The following is an 18315-nucleotide window of genomic DNA, read 5'->3' on the forward strand; positions in this document are numbered from 1 at the left end:
AGAGGGCCTGAACCTGATAGGCCACTTTTGCCAAGGCTTCTCCTTCTTCAACAGGATTCTGGGTCATCTCTCCTATTACTAGAGCCCTGACCTTACCTAGTGTAGAGGTCACAGGAGGTGTCAGGACTACAGAGGCTTCAGTGCAAGGGAAGCTTCGGGACAGACCTGAGCTCTTCCCATCTGCAGCTCACCTTCCCAAGACCAGGTGGGCTGAGGAGGGGAACACTAGGCCCTACAGGGCTTCTGAGAGGAGCTAGCTGGTGGTGCTGCTTTAGCAGTTTTCTCCTTGCAACAGGTATTGCTGAGTTGGGGTAGAGGTGGGAGGGTGAGACATGAGAGAACTAATGGGGCATGGTAGTTATTGATGCCCAGCCAACTATTAAACTAATTAAAACAATTTAAACTGTTAAGAAAATTTTCGTGGTTTTATTGTATCATGAGGCATTGAAACATCCGAACAAATCAATATCTGGGCGGTGAGGCAGCTGCTTTCTCCTTCACTTCTTTGGGTTACTAGAGCAACTTGTCAGTAGATTAAAAAAAAAAAAAAAAAGAGAGACAACCTTTTGCATTACTTAAGTCTTTCCAAGGCATGCGCTGGTACAACACAAACTTCTCCTGTCAGATGCAACTAGTCTAGCATCCAAACATCATGCACAACACCTCGGTAGCAGCAGCGCACTGCGCCCACTCCCACCGGGCCCTGCTCATTTGTGTACGATATTTGGAGCATCTGGAGGAGTGTGAATAGTACTGGGAAGAGGAGGGAGGAGGAAACAGCATTAGTGCCTGGCTGGGAGGAGGTCAGCCGAAGTTGTGCAGGGCAAGCCTGAACATGTCATTGGTGCAAACCCAAGCATCATTGATGTTCTTTAATAGGAACATCTGGTGGAACCCCATGATGGGATCTTCATCGGCCTGTGAGGAGAGAGAAAATGATTCAGTATGGGGGCCAAGGAACAGGAAACGAGTTCAGTGGTAGGGTGACAAGGCAAAGAATGGTGATTTTGGGACCAGGCGCTACTGTCCTGGACTCAAATTCCAGTATAACCCCGGGGTACTTGTGAATGTGAATTAATATAATGTATGAAGCACTGCACTGGGCACACAGCAGTCTACAGACGGCAGCTCTCACTGCTATGTGCACTTAAACTGCAGAACAATTCACCAGTTAGCTACAGCAACAGAGCAGAGAACATACCTGCTTCTGAGCCCACGTCTTGGCATAAGTGATCAATTTAGAAAAGTTCTGCAGTGCTCACCACATATCTTAGGGTATCTAAAAACTAAACAATCTTATTGTCTGATTACGCCAGTTAGTCCAATCAGGAGAAGCTACTGCTAATACTGACTGTGGTCAAGCATGTGAGAAAAGGCTCAAAACTGAGTTCACACTGTGATCACAGCTCCATGGGGAGAAAAAAACCAAAGCATTGCCATCAGGTGATCTGTTTCCTGCCACGTAATATATAATATCTGCAATGAAAAAAGAAAGGCAAGAGACCTCCGGCCAAACTACAGAAGACCAGGATGAGGCCTGGTTGAGGTATGAGCCCAGCTAACCAGCACTGTTGCTAACATCACTGGTTTTTCTGGGAATTATCATCAGCAAGGAGGCAAATCAGTCTTCTGGGGGCTCTGAGTTGAACAGAAACAACAGAAAGAACCTGAAGCCAGGTGGGAAGGGGCACTGCTTAGTGACCCCAGCCTGGAAAGTGGGCACAGAGCCCCTTGGGGAGAAATTCCCAAGGGCCTAGCTGAGCATAGGCTCTAGGCAAGGTGTCTTGAACAGGCAGGAGAAACTGACAGGAAAGCCTAGACCAGAAGGCAGGTCCCTCTGGGTCCACTGCAGAGGCCTAGGGGGCCCCTCCCCCAACCCTTGTATTGGATTCAGACAGCCCTGCCTAGCCTCGGGAGAGGCATGTGGGCCTATTATTCTGAGCCCCACCATGACACAGGCCCAGGAGGTTGGAACCTGGTCAACGGGCAGCCAATTTGTCCTGCTTTGGGAAGGGGGAGTAACTTTTTGGAAACCAAGAATCTGGCTTCAGTCTGCTGGAGCACAACAGGCAGGAGTTCCTGGAGAGTTCTTGGGGGGCTGAGGGGCCGCAGGAAGGCTTTGAGGATGACAGGTCTTGAGAAGGAGAAGGGAAAATGCAAAGAGAAGTAGGAGTTCTAGGAATCTGCTTTGCTCAGCAAGTAGAGGAGCCAGCAGCCAGCTCAGGGAGTGGCAGCATGGACTCCAGTGCTACTCAGCACCCAGCTGGCCCGTCCAGGGTCAGCTGCCCACAGAAGGCCCAACTGCACCTCGCGGTGGTGTGAAGGCCAAGTAGCTTGGCATCACAGCCCCATCCTACTCCTAGACCTCTTGCCCCTTTTCCGAAAAGGCTCTACACCAGTGCTTTCCAATAGAACTTTCTGCAGTAACAGAAATGTTCCATGTCTGCACTGGCCAATAGTTAGCCACAAGTAACTATGAGCACTTGGAATATGGCTATATGACTGAGGAACTATATTTTAATTTTATTTCATTTTAATTAATGTAATTTAAAAATCACCACATGTGGCTGATGGCTATTGTACTGAACCACGCAGCTCTAGACAGTCACTTTGTCTGGGTGTCCTTTGATAAGTAGGTCACATCCCAGGGAACGCAGGGGTGCAGGGCTCTCCTCTGCCTGCCCACGCTTCCCCAGCAGCACTGTTACCTTGAGCTGGCCCACAACCATGCTGATGATGCAGCTGTCTGGCGTGGGCTGATGGTCCTGTGCCGTGATGCTGTGCTGGATTTTCTGGAATGGAAGGCTCTGCAAGAGAAAGAGTGGGCAGTGGGCTGCAACCAGCAGGATGGGGAAGGAGCTGCCTGCAGCCCTGCCCTGGCCCTTACTTACAGACAACTTCTCCACAATGGCAGCTTTCCCCTGGAATTGCTGTCCTTCCCACGTAAGGCATGACGCGTCAATCTGAAAACCAGGAAACCCGGAGTCAGAGCCTCAGAGCACAACGAGTATCTCTGAGGCCCTGAAAAGAGTCTTGCTTGGGGAAATGAGTCCACACTTCAGTTTCCCTGTCTGTAAAGGGAACTGAAGGTAGCTTCCAAACTTTATACTATTAATAACTTCTTTAATTACACCCCAAGCTCTGAAAGACTATCTAACAAAACACAAACTTATTAAGTAAGTTCATTTCCTAGTTTTTATTCACAAAGTCATAAGGCCTCTGATGTGCACGAGCCCCAGGCCATATGTGGCCAAGGCTCAGCTAAAAGCCATCCTGCTGCATGGTCAGTTAGTAGCAGTCCCCTGGAGGGGCCAGCCCCGTGGCTTAGTGGTTGGGTGCATGCGCTCCGCTGCTGGTGGCCCGGGTTCGGCTCCCGGGCGCACACCAACGCACCGCTTCTCCGGCAATGCTGGGGCCGCGTCCCACATACAGCAACTAGAAGGATGTGCAACTATGACATACAACTATCTACTGGGCTTTGGGGGAAAAAAGGAGGAGGATTGGCAATAGATGTTAGCTCAGAGACGGTCTTCCTCAGCAAAAAAAAAGAGGAGGATCAGCACAGACGTTAGCTCAGGGCTGATCTTTCTCAAAAGAAATAACCTGGAAGCATTCTATGTTGATGATCATCTCTAGATCCCAGGCTGAGTTCCACTGAGGGGCAACCATGGGGGCACCCATGGGGTCAGGGAAGGCTGGAGGCTGATAATGCTTCCCAAGGCCTAGCGTGGGACCTTTACTACCAGTAACATGCAACCCACTAGCATCATCCCCTCCTCTCTAGATCTTCCCAGCCACAGCATTAGGGGCAGAACTCAAAAGTGCCTCTGCTACTTACCAGCTGTGACTTTAGGCAAGTTACTTATTTTTCTGAGTCTCAGTTTCCTGATCTTCAAAGGGGATGTGATTAGGATTATTTGAAATGACACACATAAAGAGCTTTTTTTTAGGATCTCGCTAACTCTCTTCTCTGGGTCAGGCCCGTTTTAAATGATTTTAAGAAGCAATAATGCAGGGGCCGGCCTGGTGGCGTAGTGGTTAAGTTTGCGCATTCCGCTTCGGTGGCCCGGGGCTCACAGGTTGGGATCCTGGGTGCGGACCTACGCACAGCTTGTCAAGCCATGCTGCGGCAGCATCCCATATACAAAATGGAGGAAGACAGGTGCAGATATTAGCTCAGGGGTGATATTCCTCACCAAAAAAATCCCAAAAAAACAAAAAAACAACTTACTTAAAAAAAAAAGGAAGCTATAATACAGGAGTGCTAGGATCCTGGAATCAGATCATTTCAAGTTTTAAAAATTCTCTATCCAGGGCCAGCCCAGTGGCACAGCGGTTAAGTGTGTGTGCTCCGCTTCGGCGGCTCGGGGTTCACAGGTTCGGATCCCGGGCATGCACCCACACACCGCTTGTTAAGCCATGCTGTGGCGTCGTCCCATATAAAATAGAGGAAGATGGCCATGGATGTTAGCCCAGGGCCTATCTTCCTCAGCAAAAAAGAGGAGGATTGGCATTGGATGTCAGCTCAGGGCTAATCCTCCTCACAAAAAAAAAAAAAAAAAAAAAAAAAATTCTCTATCTATGATAATGACAAATAATACCTGTGCGGGATTTGGCCTTCCACTGGTAAGAGCTCTTTCTTCCCTCCACAATTTCTGAATGGATTCTGAATTTTTGGAGGGAGACACAGAAGAGTTTGACCACAGCCCAGTCAGGCTCTGAGGCTATGCTGGATGACTCCTATCATTCTCGTTCTGGGCAGACCTGCTAGGCATGGCCTGATCAATCACATTTCTGTGACTGAGTCTTAGGCAGGGTCAAATACAAGTAGCTATAGGTGTATATGAACACCATTAAAATAGCAGCAAACAATGCCTGCATAGACGGGTTTCTCAAAGGACATACCACCCTCCCTGAGCTAACCCCATTTGTTTCCCATAAGCATTCAGAGGCTTTTGGCTCCCAAAAGGAAGCCAGACCTGGGGCATCCAGGAGAGCTCAGCTGTACACTGATGGTGATCATGGCTGCTGCCTCCAGAGGGCACCATGAGCCCTAACCTCTGCCTGCTGCTGCCCAGTCTGGAACAGAGACACTCCCAGGACCATGGAATGACCAGCCCAGAACACCCTGCCCAGGGTACCAGGATCTCCACTCTTGTGGAAGATGACAGAAAAAAATGTGCAGACCAGGTAGTTGGGCCAGGCCTCAGGCCCCCTCTCCCATGGACAGAAGCTCAGATAGAAGGGTGTAGCCAAATCCAGGTGAGGGCTGCCAGAACTTGTGAACTGGACTCACTGCCCCAACACCTGAATTGATCACCTGGGGTCCCATTCCAGCCCTAGAGCTGGAGACTTACATAAATTGCGCCTAGTTGGGTTCTGTCGTTATCAAATAACTGGTAGTAATGTTGAATGAAGCTGGATCCAATCTGCTCCCAAATTGGCTTGTCTCCCATTCTGGAGCGTCACCCGGCCTCCTTGAGACCTGCAAGACCAGCAAGACAGGGAGGAAAGTGTTGGTACTGCAAGAGCAGGAGGTAGCCAGCTGCTGTCTCTTCACTGACCTTCACCCCTCTCTGGCATCCTCCAGCAGGGAGTTCTTTGCTGAGGTCCATTCTCCCAGGGAACATGGAGAGGCCCTGGGGAACTGGTAGGAGACCCCTCCCAATACAGACCAGTGCAGGGAGCCCAGAGGTAGACCAAACTCAGCCCCTCCTTTGAGGAGCTCTGGTTGATGAGACAGAGGGGTGCCAGGGTGGTAAAGCACACAGAATCAGTGCTGAGGGTGGAGCCAGGACAAAGGAAGGTCAGAGCAGCCCCTTCAATGCCCAATGAAGGGATGGGCCTTTAAAGAGGAGCTAAGCACTCTCTCCTTATCTTTTCATTTAATCCTCTCAACAACCTGCAAGGCTAGAGTTATTGCTATTCTTCCCACCTTGTAGGCCAGGAAGTACTGATGTCTGTGTGTGGACTGTCTTCTATTGTAGCCCTCAGCTTCCCCCCCGACGCCATCCTGTGGGACTCAGCACTCAGTCCCTCAACACTGCTCCAGGGCTTTACTGGCTGGTGGAGGAAGACCCACTTGGGGGGGTGGGGGGGAGGAGATGGCTCCTCAAGGCCCCACTTGCAACAAAACAGCAAGTGACCCCCACCTTAGTCTTAAGGGGGCAGTTTACTTCTTTGAGGCCAGGTGACACCTAGCTTGGCCCTTTCTGGGGAATTTCTTCATTGATGGGGGTGACCCCTTCAGAGTTGGGGACATGAGTTCAGAGGATCACAGAGTAATAGTGGGGAGGGGAAATGGAGGCTGTGAGGGGGAAACATGTCATCTCTTCATATCCTCCATCCCAGCACTGCCTCCATTGGAAGGGGCTGCCTTTCTCTGGTCTCTGAGGGGGAGGGCAGTTCCCCTCCCAGCTACAGATGCCACAGTCCCAAGGGTGCCTGATGGAAAAACCCAAGCCCCAGATAAGAGCCACTCTGGCTTTCCTAGGCCCCTCCTAGGTAGGGAAGCCCACATCTCACCACAGAATCCCATGATAGCAGACCACGTGTTGTTCTATAGTTGTCTCTGACTGTAGAGGACCCCCTCTCTCCTGATAACAGGGCTGAACCAAAGCAGTGAGGAGGTAGGTTTAACCCCATTAGACAACCATTAGCAGTGGTGGGATCTGATACAAGTCACTGGCCTTCTTAGGGCCTCAGCCTCCTTCTCTGTAAAATGGGAGTGTCACCCCGATGTTGCCAGTAGTTGTGAAGCCTCACTAAGGGAATCTGGTAAAGCCCTCGGCTCAACATGGTAAGTGCTAGTTAGCTCCAGTCTCTGTGATCTCACCCAAAAGGCCAGATGAGCCAGTCGGCAGGGGCAGTGTAGGGGAGCAGTTGCTTATCTCCAATCCAGCCAATCTCCCAGCCTGTGACCAACACTCCAGCCAATGAGGGGCCAGGAAGCTGAGCCAGCTTTATTTTAGGTCCCCTAGGAGGTGGTGGCACTAAAAATAGCTCAGTGCTGGGATGACTAAGAAATGTCCAGGAAAGTCTAAAACAAGCCGAGGAGAAAGCTTGGACTCGGCCACGCCTGCAACATAGGAACACAAAGTGTGTCCTAGTTCATACACACTCTGCCAAGAAACAAATGAACAAGTGGGAAAACCATAGGATAACTGCTAGTCTCAGCTGCTCTGTCTTGGTCACATTTCCATGGGGTCAGACTGTGGTTGTACCCACACACAAACTTGGATTACCAGAGGCAGGGCACAGCCTGGCATCTCCCATTTTTGTCCCTTCCATTCTAGTATTCACTATGCTTGGCTCACTCACTGTGGCCTGACTCCATTGCATCTTATCCCCCACCCCAGCCTTGCCCAGACCCTGAGAGCTCTGGGGTAGGGGGAAAGATGGAGGAATGGATGAGGGCCATCTCTCCTGCCCTTGGCGAGGATGACAGCCTTCAGGGAGGGTCTTGGAGAAAGAGTATGCCAGTCAGAAGAAACAACATAAGCAAATGTCTGGGGGCACGAAAAGAGATAAAGGCAGGAAACTGGGAAGCTGGAGATGGCGGGTGAAGGGAACTAAGGCTAAAAGCTGATGCAAAGACAAGAAAAGTGCCACCAAGTGGTGGGATGGTGAGGTAGAGGAAGTGTGGGGTGTTTTTTCCTTTTTCAACATTGTTCTTAACAGTGTGATAACTTGCTAATACAAAAACTACTTGGCAGAGGTAGTGGTGAAGTGAAGAGGGTGAAGGGATAAAGGGACAGAAGAGTCCTCTGGTCCGGTAGGGTGGGTCAGGGCAGAGTGATCTCTCCTGAGGAAAAGGATAGCTCAGGGGCTCCCAGAAAGTGTGAGAAGGAACCTTCAAAACTATGTGAATTGAGGCCTTTGCTTTAAAGATGCCAAGTGGGGCCCCTGAAGCCGATACCAACCTCATTTGAGGCCTGCTTGACCCTGATGTGTTTATTTCCACGGGATGATCACAAGAGCCATGTGGTCAGATGCCACTGTTATCCCACTAAACAGGTGGGAAAACTGAGGTTCAGCGACGTGGGGAGTCTTGCCCCAAGTTCATCCAGTACATCAGTGCTGACACTGGGTCCTCTGGTTGAGGCCAGTGCTTTCTTTCTGCTACCTTTGCATCCCTGAGCTCTAAACCACAAAGCTCACCAAGTCCCTCCCCTGTAACAGCCTTGCCTTTGGATTAAAGGCCAAACCCCTTAAGCTCCACAGGTGGTCATCCATACCTGTCCCAGCCTCTCCAGCCATTCTCTCCTACTTTGATCCAGCTCCACACACCAACACACCAGAACTCACTTAGTGCTTGTTCACCGTGTTTTTTGCACAAGTGAGTCCTCCTGCAGAGATGCCCTACCTCCCCTCATCTGCCTGGTCAGTCCCTGCTCTTCCTTCAAATTGCTGTTCACACCCCACTTATTTAGGGATTCCTTCCCAGACTCAAATGTTGACCCCCAACCCCATGTGCAAACCCACATCAACACACCCAGTGCCCACCTCCTCCACCTAAACACTGTAGCTCTGGGCTGTGAGGATTCTAGTGTGATTTTTGCCACCCCCTAAATTCCTCCTTCCTCCATCTCCCAGCACAGAGTGTGGCCCAGCCAACCACAGGACTTACAGTCTCTGACTCTAAATCTCTTACAAAGCTTTTAACTTATGGCTGGGAGACAGCATTCCTGAGTTCAGAAAAAGAAGCAGGGTGCAGAATGTCCCTCCCATCTCCATGCAATACAAGGGAGGGGTCTGGGCCAGGCTGGGAGGATGTTCCCCAGGATGGCCAGCAAGCTCTGACCTTGTTTCTAATACAGTTACTGTGGAAAAAACAGCCTGGAAAGAAACAAAATGCCAAGGCTCAGAGGCAGCCTCACATCAGATTGGGGACTGACCTTCATGATGGCTTCTCCTACAGCTCTTCCGAGAGGGCCGCTGACCACGCCATCTCCTGCTTCACCCCAACAGTCCGCAGGCTGACTGAGGCCAGGCTCCTCGAGGAGCAGAAATGACCTCGATGACCTCTCGCCCACTGAGCATCAGCCTTCACTGACCCTTAGGTCTCTGTGGGTGCAAAGACCCTCTAAGAATGTCTCAAAAACTGTGGCCCTCTCCCAATAAATTTGCAAAGAGGCAGAGATACCCCAGACTTGTGAATAATTTCAGGTTTTTCACACTCCCTGAGGTTCAGTCATAGACCCCAGGTTAAAACCTCTGGTCCAGGAGATCCCATTAGACAACAAAAAAATTTCATTTTTATCCTCAAATTCTGAGACAGTGTTTCCAGGAACAAAACTTGAAATAGCAGTGTCCAGCTGATAACATCTCATTTTCACTAACGTGTATTAAGTGTAGAAATGTGCTAAGGGCTTTACATGCATTTGTTCCTAACACCCTGAGTCAACACCCATGTTAGAGATGAGCAAAATGAGGATCAGTGATGTTAGCTAACTTGCTCAAGGTCACTAACCTAATAGATGGTAGAACTGGATGGAACCAGGTTTACTGGACTCCTGAGCCAGGACTCCCAGTGACAATCCGTTTGGAGATAAAAATGAACAGCACCTAGGGATGAAGCCCCAATCTCTGACCTTGGCTTTCTCAGACAGGGGCAAGATAGGCCTGAACCAGGGCTTCTGTCTCCAAACAAAGGCGCCAGTCAGATTTTTACACCAAACAATAGGCGTTTTCATGGGGGATGATCTCATACTTTTCCGAAACCTTCAAAGTCACAACTCCGTTCTACCACCTCAGCAAAGCAGAGATAGATCCTGGCCTAGCTGGACCTGGGGCAAGGACTAGGGCAGGAGAGTGATGGGGAAGAGGACGTCACTAACTTCAGACTGATACACAGAAAGAAGGTCAAATGTTTGAGGGCCCATAACTGAGGCCCACAGGGGATGCCAGTAGATGTGCCAAGCATGTAATGGGGTCCTTGAAATTGGCACCAACTGTGGCCATTACCCTCACACCGACTGTCTGCCAGGCCTCAAACAGCCCTGGAGCATAGAGGCTGGGAAGGACTCTTTCAACAGGTGGGATTGACAGCCAATCCTGGCTTAAACCTCTCAGGGCCAGAGCATAGGTGTGTATTGTGGGGAAAGAAGGGGAATGTGGTAGGATGCAACCAGACAGGAAGACACTGCAGGCTGCCTGTCCTTCAGGAATAAACTACTCTTCTGATTTCATGGTCTGAGGGGTGCTGTGTATCGTGTTCTATGGCCCTCCAATGACTTCTCTTCCCAGTCTCCATTGACAAAGCCTCAAACACTTATCCTGCCTTCAAGGCCCTGGGTGACCTGCCCTCCTGGCTGTCCAACGTCGACTCCTGCCACCCACTCTCTCCCATCCTCCGCAGCCACTCTGGGCATTTTCCTGTTTCTAGAACATGCTGAGCCTATTCTCACCTGAGGGCTTTGCAACTGTTGATCCTTCTACCTGGATCTCCCTTCTCCCTAGATCTTCGTGTGTCTGGCCCCTTGTCACCTATGTGTCAGCTCAAACATCACCTTCTCCTAAACACCTTCCCTCACCATTCAGTCTAAAGTAGCCACCCAGTTACTCATTTCACCATCCTGTATTGTTTTCTTAGGACTTGTCACTGCAAGAGATTGTCACACTTACATATTTGTTTAGAGTCTGTCTTCCTGACCGGGGCACCCCTGTTCCCATGGTGCCTGGCTCAACCCTCAATAACTATTTGTTGACTAAGTCCATGAATGCCTAGGAGCCTGGGCTGCGAGACCAGCCCTTCTTCTCTGGTGGAAGAGTGAGTTCTGAGCAAACCCCACACAATTTAAGTGGCCAAATGACCCACTTCCCCTCCATCCACACCTTCTGTCCAAGTTGCCAGGAAACAATCCTTTGTCATCTACCCAGCCATCTGCCTACCTGAGGCATGTGGCAAGTGAAGCTCGGCCCCAATCCTGGTCACCTGAGGGCAGCTGTGGCTGAACAACAGGCACACAACCCCTCCCCCGAAAGCCTGGCCTCTAACTCCTGCTCCTCCTCTCCCTCATGGTATGACCCTCTGACCCTGTCTCCTCATCAGTAATTGTGGGGATGTTAAAGGCAATCAACTGAGGGTATAAAGCAGGACCAGCTGTAAGGAGTCACTGTCAGGTCCTAGAGGAACACTAGCTCAAGAGCTAGGAAGAAGGCAGGTACCTTAGCCTCCTGTAGGGATGCCACATCATGGAGTAGCCTCAAGCCAGGACTGGCAACTGCCTAGTCCACCACTCCCCTGCCTGAAGTGTGGAGAGAAATCAGCCAAGGTCTGGTACACGGATGGCTGGTCAGGACAGAATCCTTTCCTGGGGCAGACCCCTGAAAGTCTAGGTGCCCCCAGCACCCTGAGGGCCTCTTCCTCTCCTTCTGCTTGGAGGGAGGACTCCAGAGCCTTCAGGCTGCCCTGGCTGGCCCAGAAGCTGAATCCTGAGACCTGCATTATGATCTCTCTGCTCCACACTTAGTCCCTGAGTAGCCTCCCTAGGCTCAGAGATTTCTGGGGCCCCTGTCCTGGACAGCTCCCATCTATGAACTTGCTGGTTAGGTACACAGGGACTTGGATCCCCCAGTGGGGCCTGAAGTCCCTAAGTAACCACATCCCTCATCTGCCACCACCACGCCTGGCCAATACCGCCATGAAACTCCAAGACTGAGATGAGCAGGGTAATAAAGGGATGAACACGGAGTCCCCAGGGTGGTGAAAGGAATGCCTCCTGTAAGCCAAAAACAGTTACGTGTGTTCTCGCATTTGAGCCTCACAGCCCTGTAAAGCTGGTATGACTATCATCACTTCGTAGATGAGGAAACCAAAACTTCAAGAGGTTAAGAAAGAATTCAAGACCACACAAGGCCACTGGCATAGCAAGCTTTAAAATGTCCACGAAATTGGCCTGGACTGGAACAGGTGAGAGCCAATGTCAAGTAGCAGAAAGCATATAGGTGGCAAAATGAGATGGTGAAGAATGGAGCTCAGGCCCTTTCTTCCCCTCTGAAATCAGCAAGCTCCATGCCCCTCAGGACAGAAAGCCCCCAAGTGTGTTCTAAGCACGTGAAAGCAGATTTACACCATAGGGACAACTGAGAACTTGCATTCTCCTGGGCCTGAAGCAACCTCTGCAAAGTCTCTACACACAAACACCCTTGCAGAGGGCAGCAGCTTATGCCCTGGTGAGACCCAGTGACTTCAAGGAGTTATCTGAGGCTTTAAGAAACAAACACTTCAGAATTCCCCCAGTTTATGGGCCGGCCCCGTGGCTTAGCGGTTGAGTGCGTGCGCTCCGCTGCTGGCGGCCCGGGTTTGGATCCCGGGCGCGCACCGACACACTGCTTCTCCAGCCGTGCTGAGGCCGCGTCCCACATGCAGCAGCTGGAGGGCTGTGCAGCTGTGACATGCAGCTGTCTACTGGGGCTTTGGGGGAAAAATAAATAAATAAAAATTAAAAAAAAAAAAAAGAATTCCCCCAGTTTATTGAGGCAAACAGCCCTCAGTTCCTCAGTTCCCAGGTACTCTGAACACACCCCTCTCATGAGGGGAGTTCTCCTTCTCCAGGGTAGCCCCCTCTCCAGCCTGGGGGCTTAGGGAGTTGGCACACAGCAGGCACCAATAACGAATAAGAAGTAAGGCCCAGGGCAGTGAGAGGAAGTTCTCAGCCACAGCAGGTCAGCCTGAGGTGGGAGCCCTGGGGCCAGTGAGCAGGGCCACCCCAGACCTCTTGCATCTCTCCTCCCTAGCCACTAAGACACTTCCCCAGTCACATCAAGACCTAAACAAAGGATTCTTTCTAGAAAGACATATTCCAGCTGATAGAGTGAGAAGGGGGAAGGTGCTACCAAGACTTGGTGGTTGGGGTGCTGACCAGAATGATCATATCACATAGGCCTGGAAGTCACTTCAGGGATAACCCACATGCTGCCTCTCTCAGGGAGGAAGTCAAGAATTTCTGCCACTGGCTGGCCTGGTGGCATAATCTTTAAGTTCGGCACGCTCTGCTTTGGCGGCCTGGGGTTTATGGGTTCAGATCCTGGGCATGGACCTACACCACTCATCAAGCCATGCCGTGGCGGCGAACCACATACAAAATAGAGGAAGATGGCCACAGATGTTAGCTCAGGGCCACTCTTCCTCATCAAAAAAGAAGAATTTCTGCCACATATGGTCAAAGCTAGAGAATCATCAGAGCTGGGTAAGGGGTAGCCAACCCAAATCCAACTCCAGGCCGGCCCCATGGCTTAGCGGTTAAGTGTGTGCGCTCTGCTGCTGGCGGCCCGGGTTCGGATCCGGGCGCGCACTGACGCACCGCTTCTCCGGCCATGCTGAGGCCGTGTCCCACATACAGCAACTAGAAGGATGTGCCACTATGACATACAACTATCTACTGGGGGCTTTGGGGGTAAAAAAAAAAAAAAAAGGAGGAGGATTGGCAATAGATGTTAGCTCAGAGCTGGTCTTCCTCAGCAAAAAGAAGAGGATTAGCATGGATGTTAGCTCAGGGCTGATCTCCCTCACAAAAAAAAAAAAAAGAAAAAAGAAAAAATTAACTTAAAAAAAAAACAACAAAAACTCACCAGGAGGTTCAGCTCAATGCCAGCCCATAGAAATCCTGCCCAACTTTCAAAGTCCATCCTGTGGAAAACTTTTTAGATCCACTCCCCTCTCTCCAAAAGGACTATTTCCTTTCATCTCTGGAGAGAGTGCCTCTGTGTCTCACTCTGGGAAGATGTCCCAATAGGTGCCACTCCAGGAGCACTGGGCACTTAAATAAAAGTGATCTGAGAGGGTCTCAGTCAAAGGGACAGAAGCCACAAACCCAGGCTCCAGGCAAGGAATGGGAAGGCCACAGACCACATAATGCTGGTGAGATTCCCAGGCACTGGGAGAACACTCAGCAGAGAACCTTGGGGGACAGAAGAGCAGGCTGTAGAAAACAGCAGCTAGACTCTACAGCCATAGCAATTTGAAGTGGTGACAGCCTCGCTCAAGGGACCCCAGACCTTCCTGGGCCCACTATCCAGAGGTACATCTTACTCTGTGGTTCCTGCCGGACACCAGAGAGGAGAGTGTGCTCACTAACAGCCTTTCCTCCTAGGTGGTCTAATCATTCAGAAGCCCCCTTTTCTGTGCAGGACCAAGAGCCCCTATAGGTCTCTTCAACTTAGCCCTCAGCACATAACAGCAACATTACCCCTATATCCCCCACTACTGTTACCGCCTTTCCCCAGCACCAGGACTTGATAGGATTCATTTTTCTACCTCCAGTCTCAGCCCAGAGCCTGATACACAGAAAGGGCCCAAACAATGGCTGCTGAATAAAACTGATTGTTGGTGAGAAAGGAGAAAAAAATAATTTCAGGCGAGATACTAATGCCTCAGTAAGGGAATCCTAGAATTTTTTAATATAAGGTGACTTCTAGTTCTAAAATTTGAGAATTCCATCTCTCTCAAATCATTCATCCCATACCAACCCATCAACAGCAAAGACAGCAGAATAAAGTGAGACGCGGCTCAGAGAGGGGAGCTGGGCTCCATGGCAATAAGGCACCTAGTTTTGAGCTGGTTGAGAACTCAGGGATCCTCACGCCCTGCCCCCATGCTTATGCAGCCACATTCCCAGTGCCCCCTGCCAGGCTCCACTTCCCAAGACAACCCTACACGAATAGAGGGTGCAGACAGACTCTGGAGAACCTCGGGGTTCACCTCTTATCTCTAAGACTCAGATGGCCTGCCAAGTTCCAGAAAGGTCAGACTTCTGGAGTTCACGATGCCTAGCAATGACACCAGACACAGAACTTACAGGGAACTTGTAGAAGATTGGAAGAAGAAGGGACCTGAATTCCTCCTACTCCTAGGTAACCTTCAAAAATGAACAGTATCGGGCCGGCCCCATGGCTTAGCGGTTGAGTGTGCGTGCTCCGCTGCTGGCGGCCTGGGTTCGGATCCCAGGCGCGCACCGACGCACCGCTTCTCTGGCCATGCTGAGGCCGCGTCCCACATGCAGCAACTAGAAGGATGTGCAACTGACATACAGCTATCTACTGGGGCTTTGGGGGAAAAAATAAATGAATAAATAAAATTATTTAAAAAAAAAAAAGAATGAACAGTATCTTTTTGACTTTGAAGGAAATCGTTGTAGTGAAGCCACCTAAGGCCTTGGAATGTGCAAACTAATCCATAACCATAAGCCCAGCTCACCAGAAACCAGTGTCCTAGAAAGAATCAATACAGACAATCTAGAGAGGGTCTTAAAACAACTGCTTCTAGGGCCGGCCCCGTGGCTTAGTGGTTAGGTGTGCGCGCTCCGCCGCTGGCGGCCCGGGTTTGGATCCCCGGGCGCACCCCGACGCACCGCTTCTCCGGCCATGCTGAGGCCGTGTCCCACATACAGCAACTAGAAGGATGTGCAACTATGACATACAACTATCTACTGGGGCTTTGGGGGAAAAAATAAATAAAAATTAAAAAAAAAAAAGAAAAAAGCATGAACTTTAAAAAAAAAAAAAAAAACTGCTTCTAGCACTAAGAGATTCCACCACGCCGATCCAATGTGTGTCCTGTGGGTAGTCCCTCTGTTGCCCACTTCGACTGGCAAATCAGGCCTCTCTTGAGCCTGCTGAATGAACCTGACTGCCATGTGCTCTTGGGCCAGGATGTGGACCAAGAGGATTGAGTTCAGAGAGAAGGCAGGTCCTGATGAGGCAATCTGGACAGATCCTTGCCTGTCCTCGTTAACCAGGCAGAATGCTAGACAGAGCAATTTAACTGCAGGAAAACTTCCAAGGCTAGAGCCCAATGACCAGAAAAACATCACCTGGGGAAATACTCAGGGAAAAAAAAATAGTTGAGGTGGTGGCTTTCTGTATCATAGGCCTAACTCAACTCTCCTAAGAGACCTGCTTGCTGCTGAGGCCAGGTCTGCAAAAACTTAGCTGCTTCTTTAGTCCCTGCAAGAACTGTGGCTCAGAAGCCACTATGGGTCAGAGGAATCAAGGCTTGACAAGCTGTCTCTTTCCAAAACCCCATGGTTTTCTCTGGACTGGTCCCTTAATTTATCATCACTCAATCAGAAGTGCCTTTACAAAGCCTGTCAGAAGACTACTCTTTTTTGTGTGTGTGAGAAAGATAAGCCATGAGCTAACATCCAATATCAATCCTCCTCTTTTTTCGCTGAGGAAGATTGGCCCTGAGCTACCATCCGTGCCCATCTTCCTCCACTTTATATGGGATGCCGCCACAGCATGGTTTGACAAGCAGTGTGTTGGTGCAGGCCCGGGATCTGAACCTGTGAACCCCGGGCCGCTGAAGTGGAGTGCGGTCACTTAACCGCCTGCACCACCAGGCGGGCCCCAGAAGGCTACTCTATGGCTAGCTACTCTTCTCCCAGAACTCACTGGGGTCCCTGGAACCATCAATAAGGGCAATTTCCCAAGGCCCAACCAGCAGCTTCCTGCCTGTCCATGGGCCACTCCAGCTGTTGAGAAGTCAGCAAGCAAGGGAGGCCTGACTTGCTGCAGCTTTCAGCTCTAGTTCTACCACCCAGGCTTCAGAAGGGCCCCACAGAGTCCATCTGAGCCCCACAGCCCAAATGTGCCCCTCTCCCAACGTCCCTTCCAGCAGAGCCTCTCCTTTGGCACTGGGCTCATGGATCTCAGCCCTGGATTCTACTTACCTCTGCATTAAATCCCACCTTATCACCATCACTCTTATGAAATCACCCTCCTCTGTGAGAGAAGGGCAGATGACTCTGGGAGGGGCAGATGAGAGGATTAGGCTGTATCGAAGAGATCCAGTAATGTGTTGGGGGCTCACACATCCAACCTCACTTCCTTGGCTTCCTTTTTCCCTTCCTCCACTAACACGATTTGGCCAACCTGCCCACAGCTAGGACCTGGTCACTGATACAGGAGCGGAGGCTGAGCCTACCAGCCTGGAGCCGCCTCATCGCATCAAGCCAGATCCTCCAAGGCTGGCCAGGAGTGAAGTCTCACGTGGAACCCCCTCCCGCCAGAGATTCCCTGACCCTGCCCTCCACGCAGGAGAACCTACGCACGAGTTCCATAGAGTGTGTGTGTGTGGGGGGAGTTTCGTGCACTCCCAGCGGGCAAACAAGCAGAACGTTCACCTACATCCTAGCCGAGCTACGGTCGGGAACCGGGTGACGGTCCTAAGCCCGAGCTGCGGCAGGCGAGCGCCCTTACCCAATGCTGACTCCGGAGCGGGCTGGGTGGCGCTTGCCCATCCCCGGATCCTTTGCAGGCAGGTGGCAGGACGTGGGGCTGGGGTCCGCCCCCTAGCCGCCTGCAGAGCTTGCGGGATTCGGGCAGGCCGGACTAGGCCAGACGGGGCGGGGCCCGAAGAGCCCCATCCGGGTGGTCCAGACCAGAGAAAAAGGCCCAGCCCAGCGCAGGCCGGTGCACCCGCTAGGGGCACAGTACAGCCGGCACAGGCGCCTGGCTGTCTCTTTCAGAGTTTCCCTTAGCCGCCGCCTCACAGGACCGGCGGGAGGCGGAGCCGCGCGCGACACATGGCCCCGGCCCCGCGCGGCTTCGGGCCGCCGGGGGAGATGGGGGGGTGGGAAGGAGGGGCGGCCCGGGAAGTCGCAGCGAAGGCTCCAGGCAGCCCGGAGCGGGGCTCCTGCGGCCCGGCCCCAGCCCCGGCGCGCTAGCCTCGACACTCACCCGAGGGGCTGGCACGATGGCGGCAGCGGCGGCGGCAACCCAGCGCGGTCTGCGACCGACTGTCCCTTCCCCCCTGCCTTCCCTCGCCACCCCGCTGCACTCTGGGAAACGCAGTCCCCTCGAGCTCCTTTCTGGAACGGTGCGCCAGGAGAAAACTACAGTTCCCGGCGTACTATGCGCCAAGGCCCAGGCACGGTCCGCAGCGCGGGAGGTGAGGCTAAACCAAGGGAGGAAGGCTGCTGGGGCGAGCCCCTGAGAATTGTGGTCTAGCGGAAGCCTCTGGAACACCGGAGGTTGGCGCTAGACGAGGGTCAGGGCTCAGTTGTCGCCAGGTCCCGGCTAGTCTGACCCCGCCCAGGCTGCGCAGCCGTTTGGGGTTGGCCCCGCCTCCGTGGGAGCCCAGCCTGGCCCTAAGCTGGGCCAGCCACCCCTCCCTGGGCCCCTGGGCTGTTTCCGCTCGAGAACCCCCCTCCCTTTTGGTGCTCTGGCAGCCCCTTCGGGTCTTCAGATCTGTGCTCTAAGGCCAGCTGGGGCGGAACCCAGAGCTTCTGCTGTCCCGACATTTGTGCGCCGTGCCGATGCCAGTCGGGCCCAAAACCGGTTTCGAGCAGGCGAGGCTTTCCTTGGGCAGGA

At 51.9% G+C, this 18315-nt stretch overlaps 1 protein-coding gene across 2 annotated transcripts; it reads right to left on the reverse strand.

The window, feature by feature from the left end:
* Positions 1-404: 404 nt before the first annotated feature.
* NUTF2 (nuclear transport factor 2) lies at positions 405-17808 on the reverse strand. Of its 2 annotated transcripts, none has more exons than XM_004431745.3 (5): positions 17683-17808; positions 5358-5485; positions 2892-2963; positions 2709-2807; positions 405-918 (listed from the first exon to the last, which is right to left on the reverse strand). In XM_004431745.3, the coding sequence occupies exons 2-5, from the start codon at positions 5454-5456 to the stop codon at positions 805-807; spliced, it is 384 nt and encodes a 127-aa protein (XP_004431802.1). In that variant the 5' UTR covers positions 5457-5485; positions 17683-17808; the 3' UTR covers positions 405-804. The 2 variants fall into 2 exon arrangements, with proteins under 2 accessions (XP_004431802.1, XP_087276214.1); XM_087420088.1 differs by lacking the exon at positions 17683-17808 and adding an exon at positions 8898-9046.
* Positions 17809-18315: the final 507 nt, after the last annotated feature.

Source organism: Ceratotherium simum, chromosome 30 (assembly GCF_057802395.1).
Source record: "Ceratotherium simum simum isolate JZ-2026a chromosome 30, ASM5780239v1, whole genome shotgun sequence".
In the NCBI taxonomy this organism is placed as follows: Eukaryota; Metazoa; Chordata; class Mammalia; order Perissodactyla; family Rhinocerotidae; genus Ceratotherium; species Ceratotherium simum.

Coding starts and splice junctions, on each gene's coding strand:
- NUTF2 (XM_004431745.3), bottom strand. CDS start 5,456: ATGGGAGACAAGCCAATTTGGGAGCAGATTGGATCCAGCTTCATTCAA. Junction 2,964..5,357: donor CCCAACTAGGCGCAATTTAT/GTAAGTCTCCAG, acceptor CCTGGTTTTCAG/ATTGACGCGTCATGCCTTAC. Junction 2,808..2,891: donor CCATTGTGGAGAAGTTGTCT/GTAAGTAAGGGC, acceptor TTTCTCTTGCAG/AGCCTTCCATTCCAGAAAAT.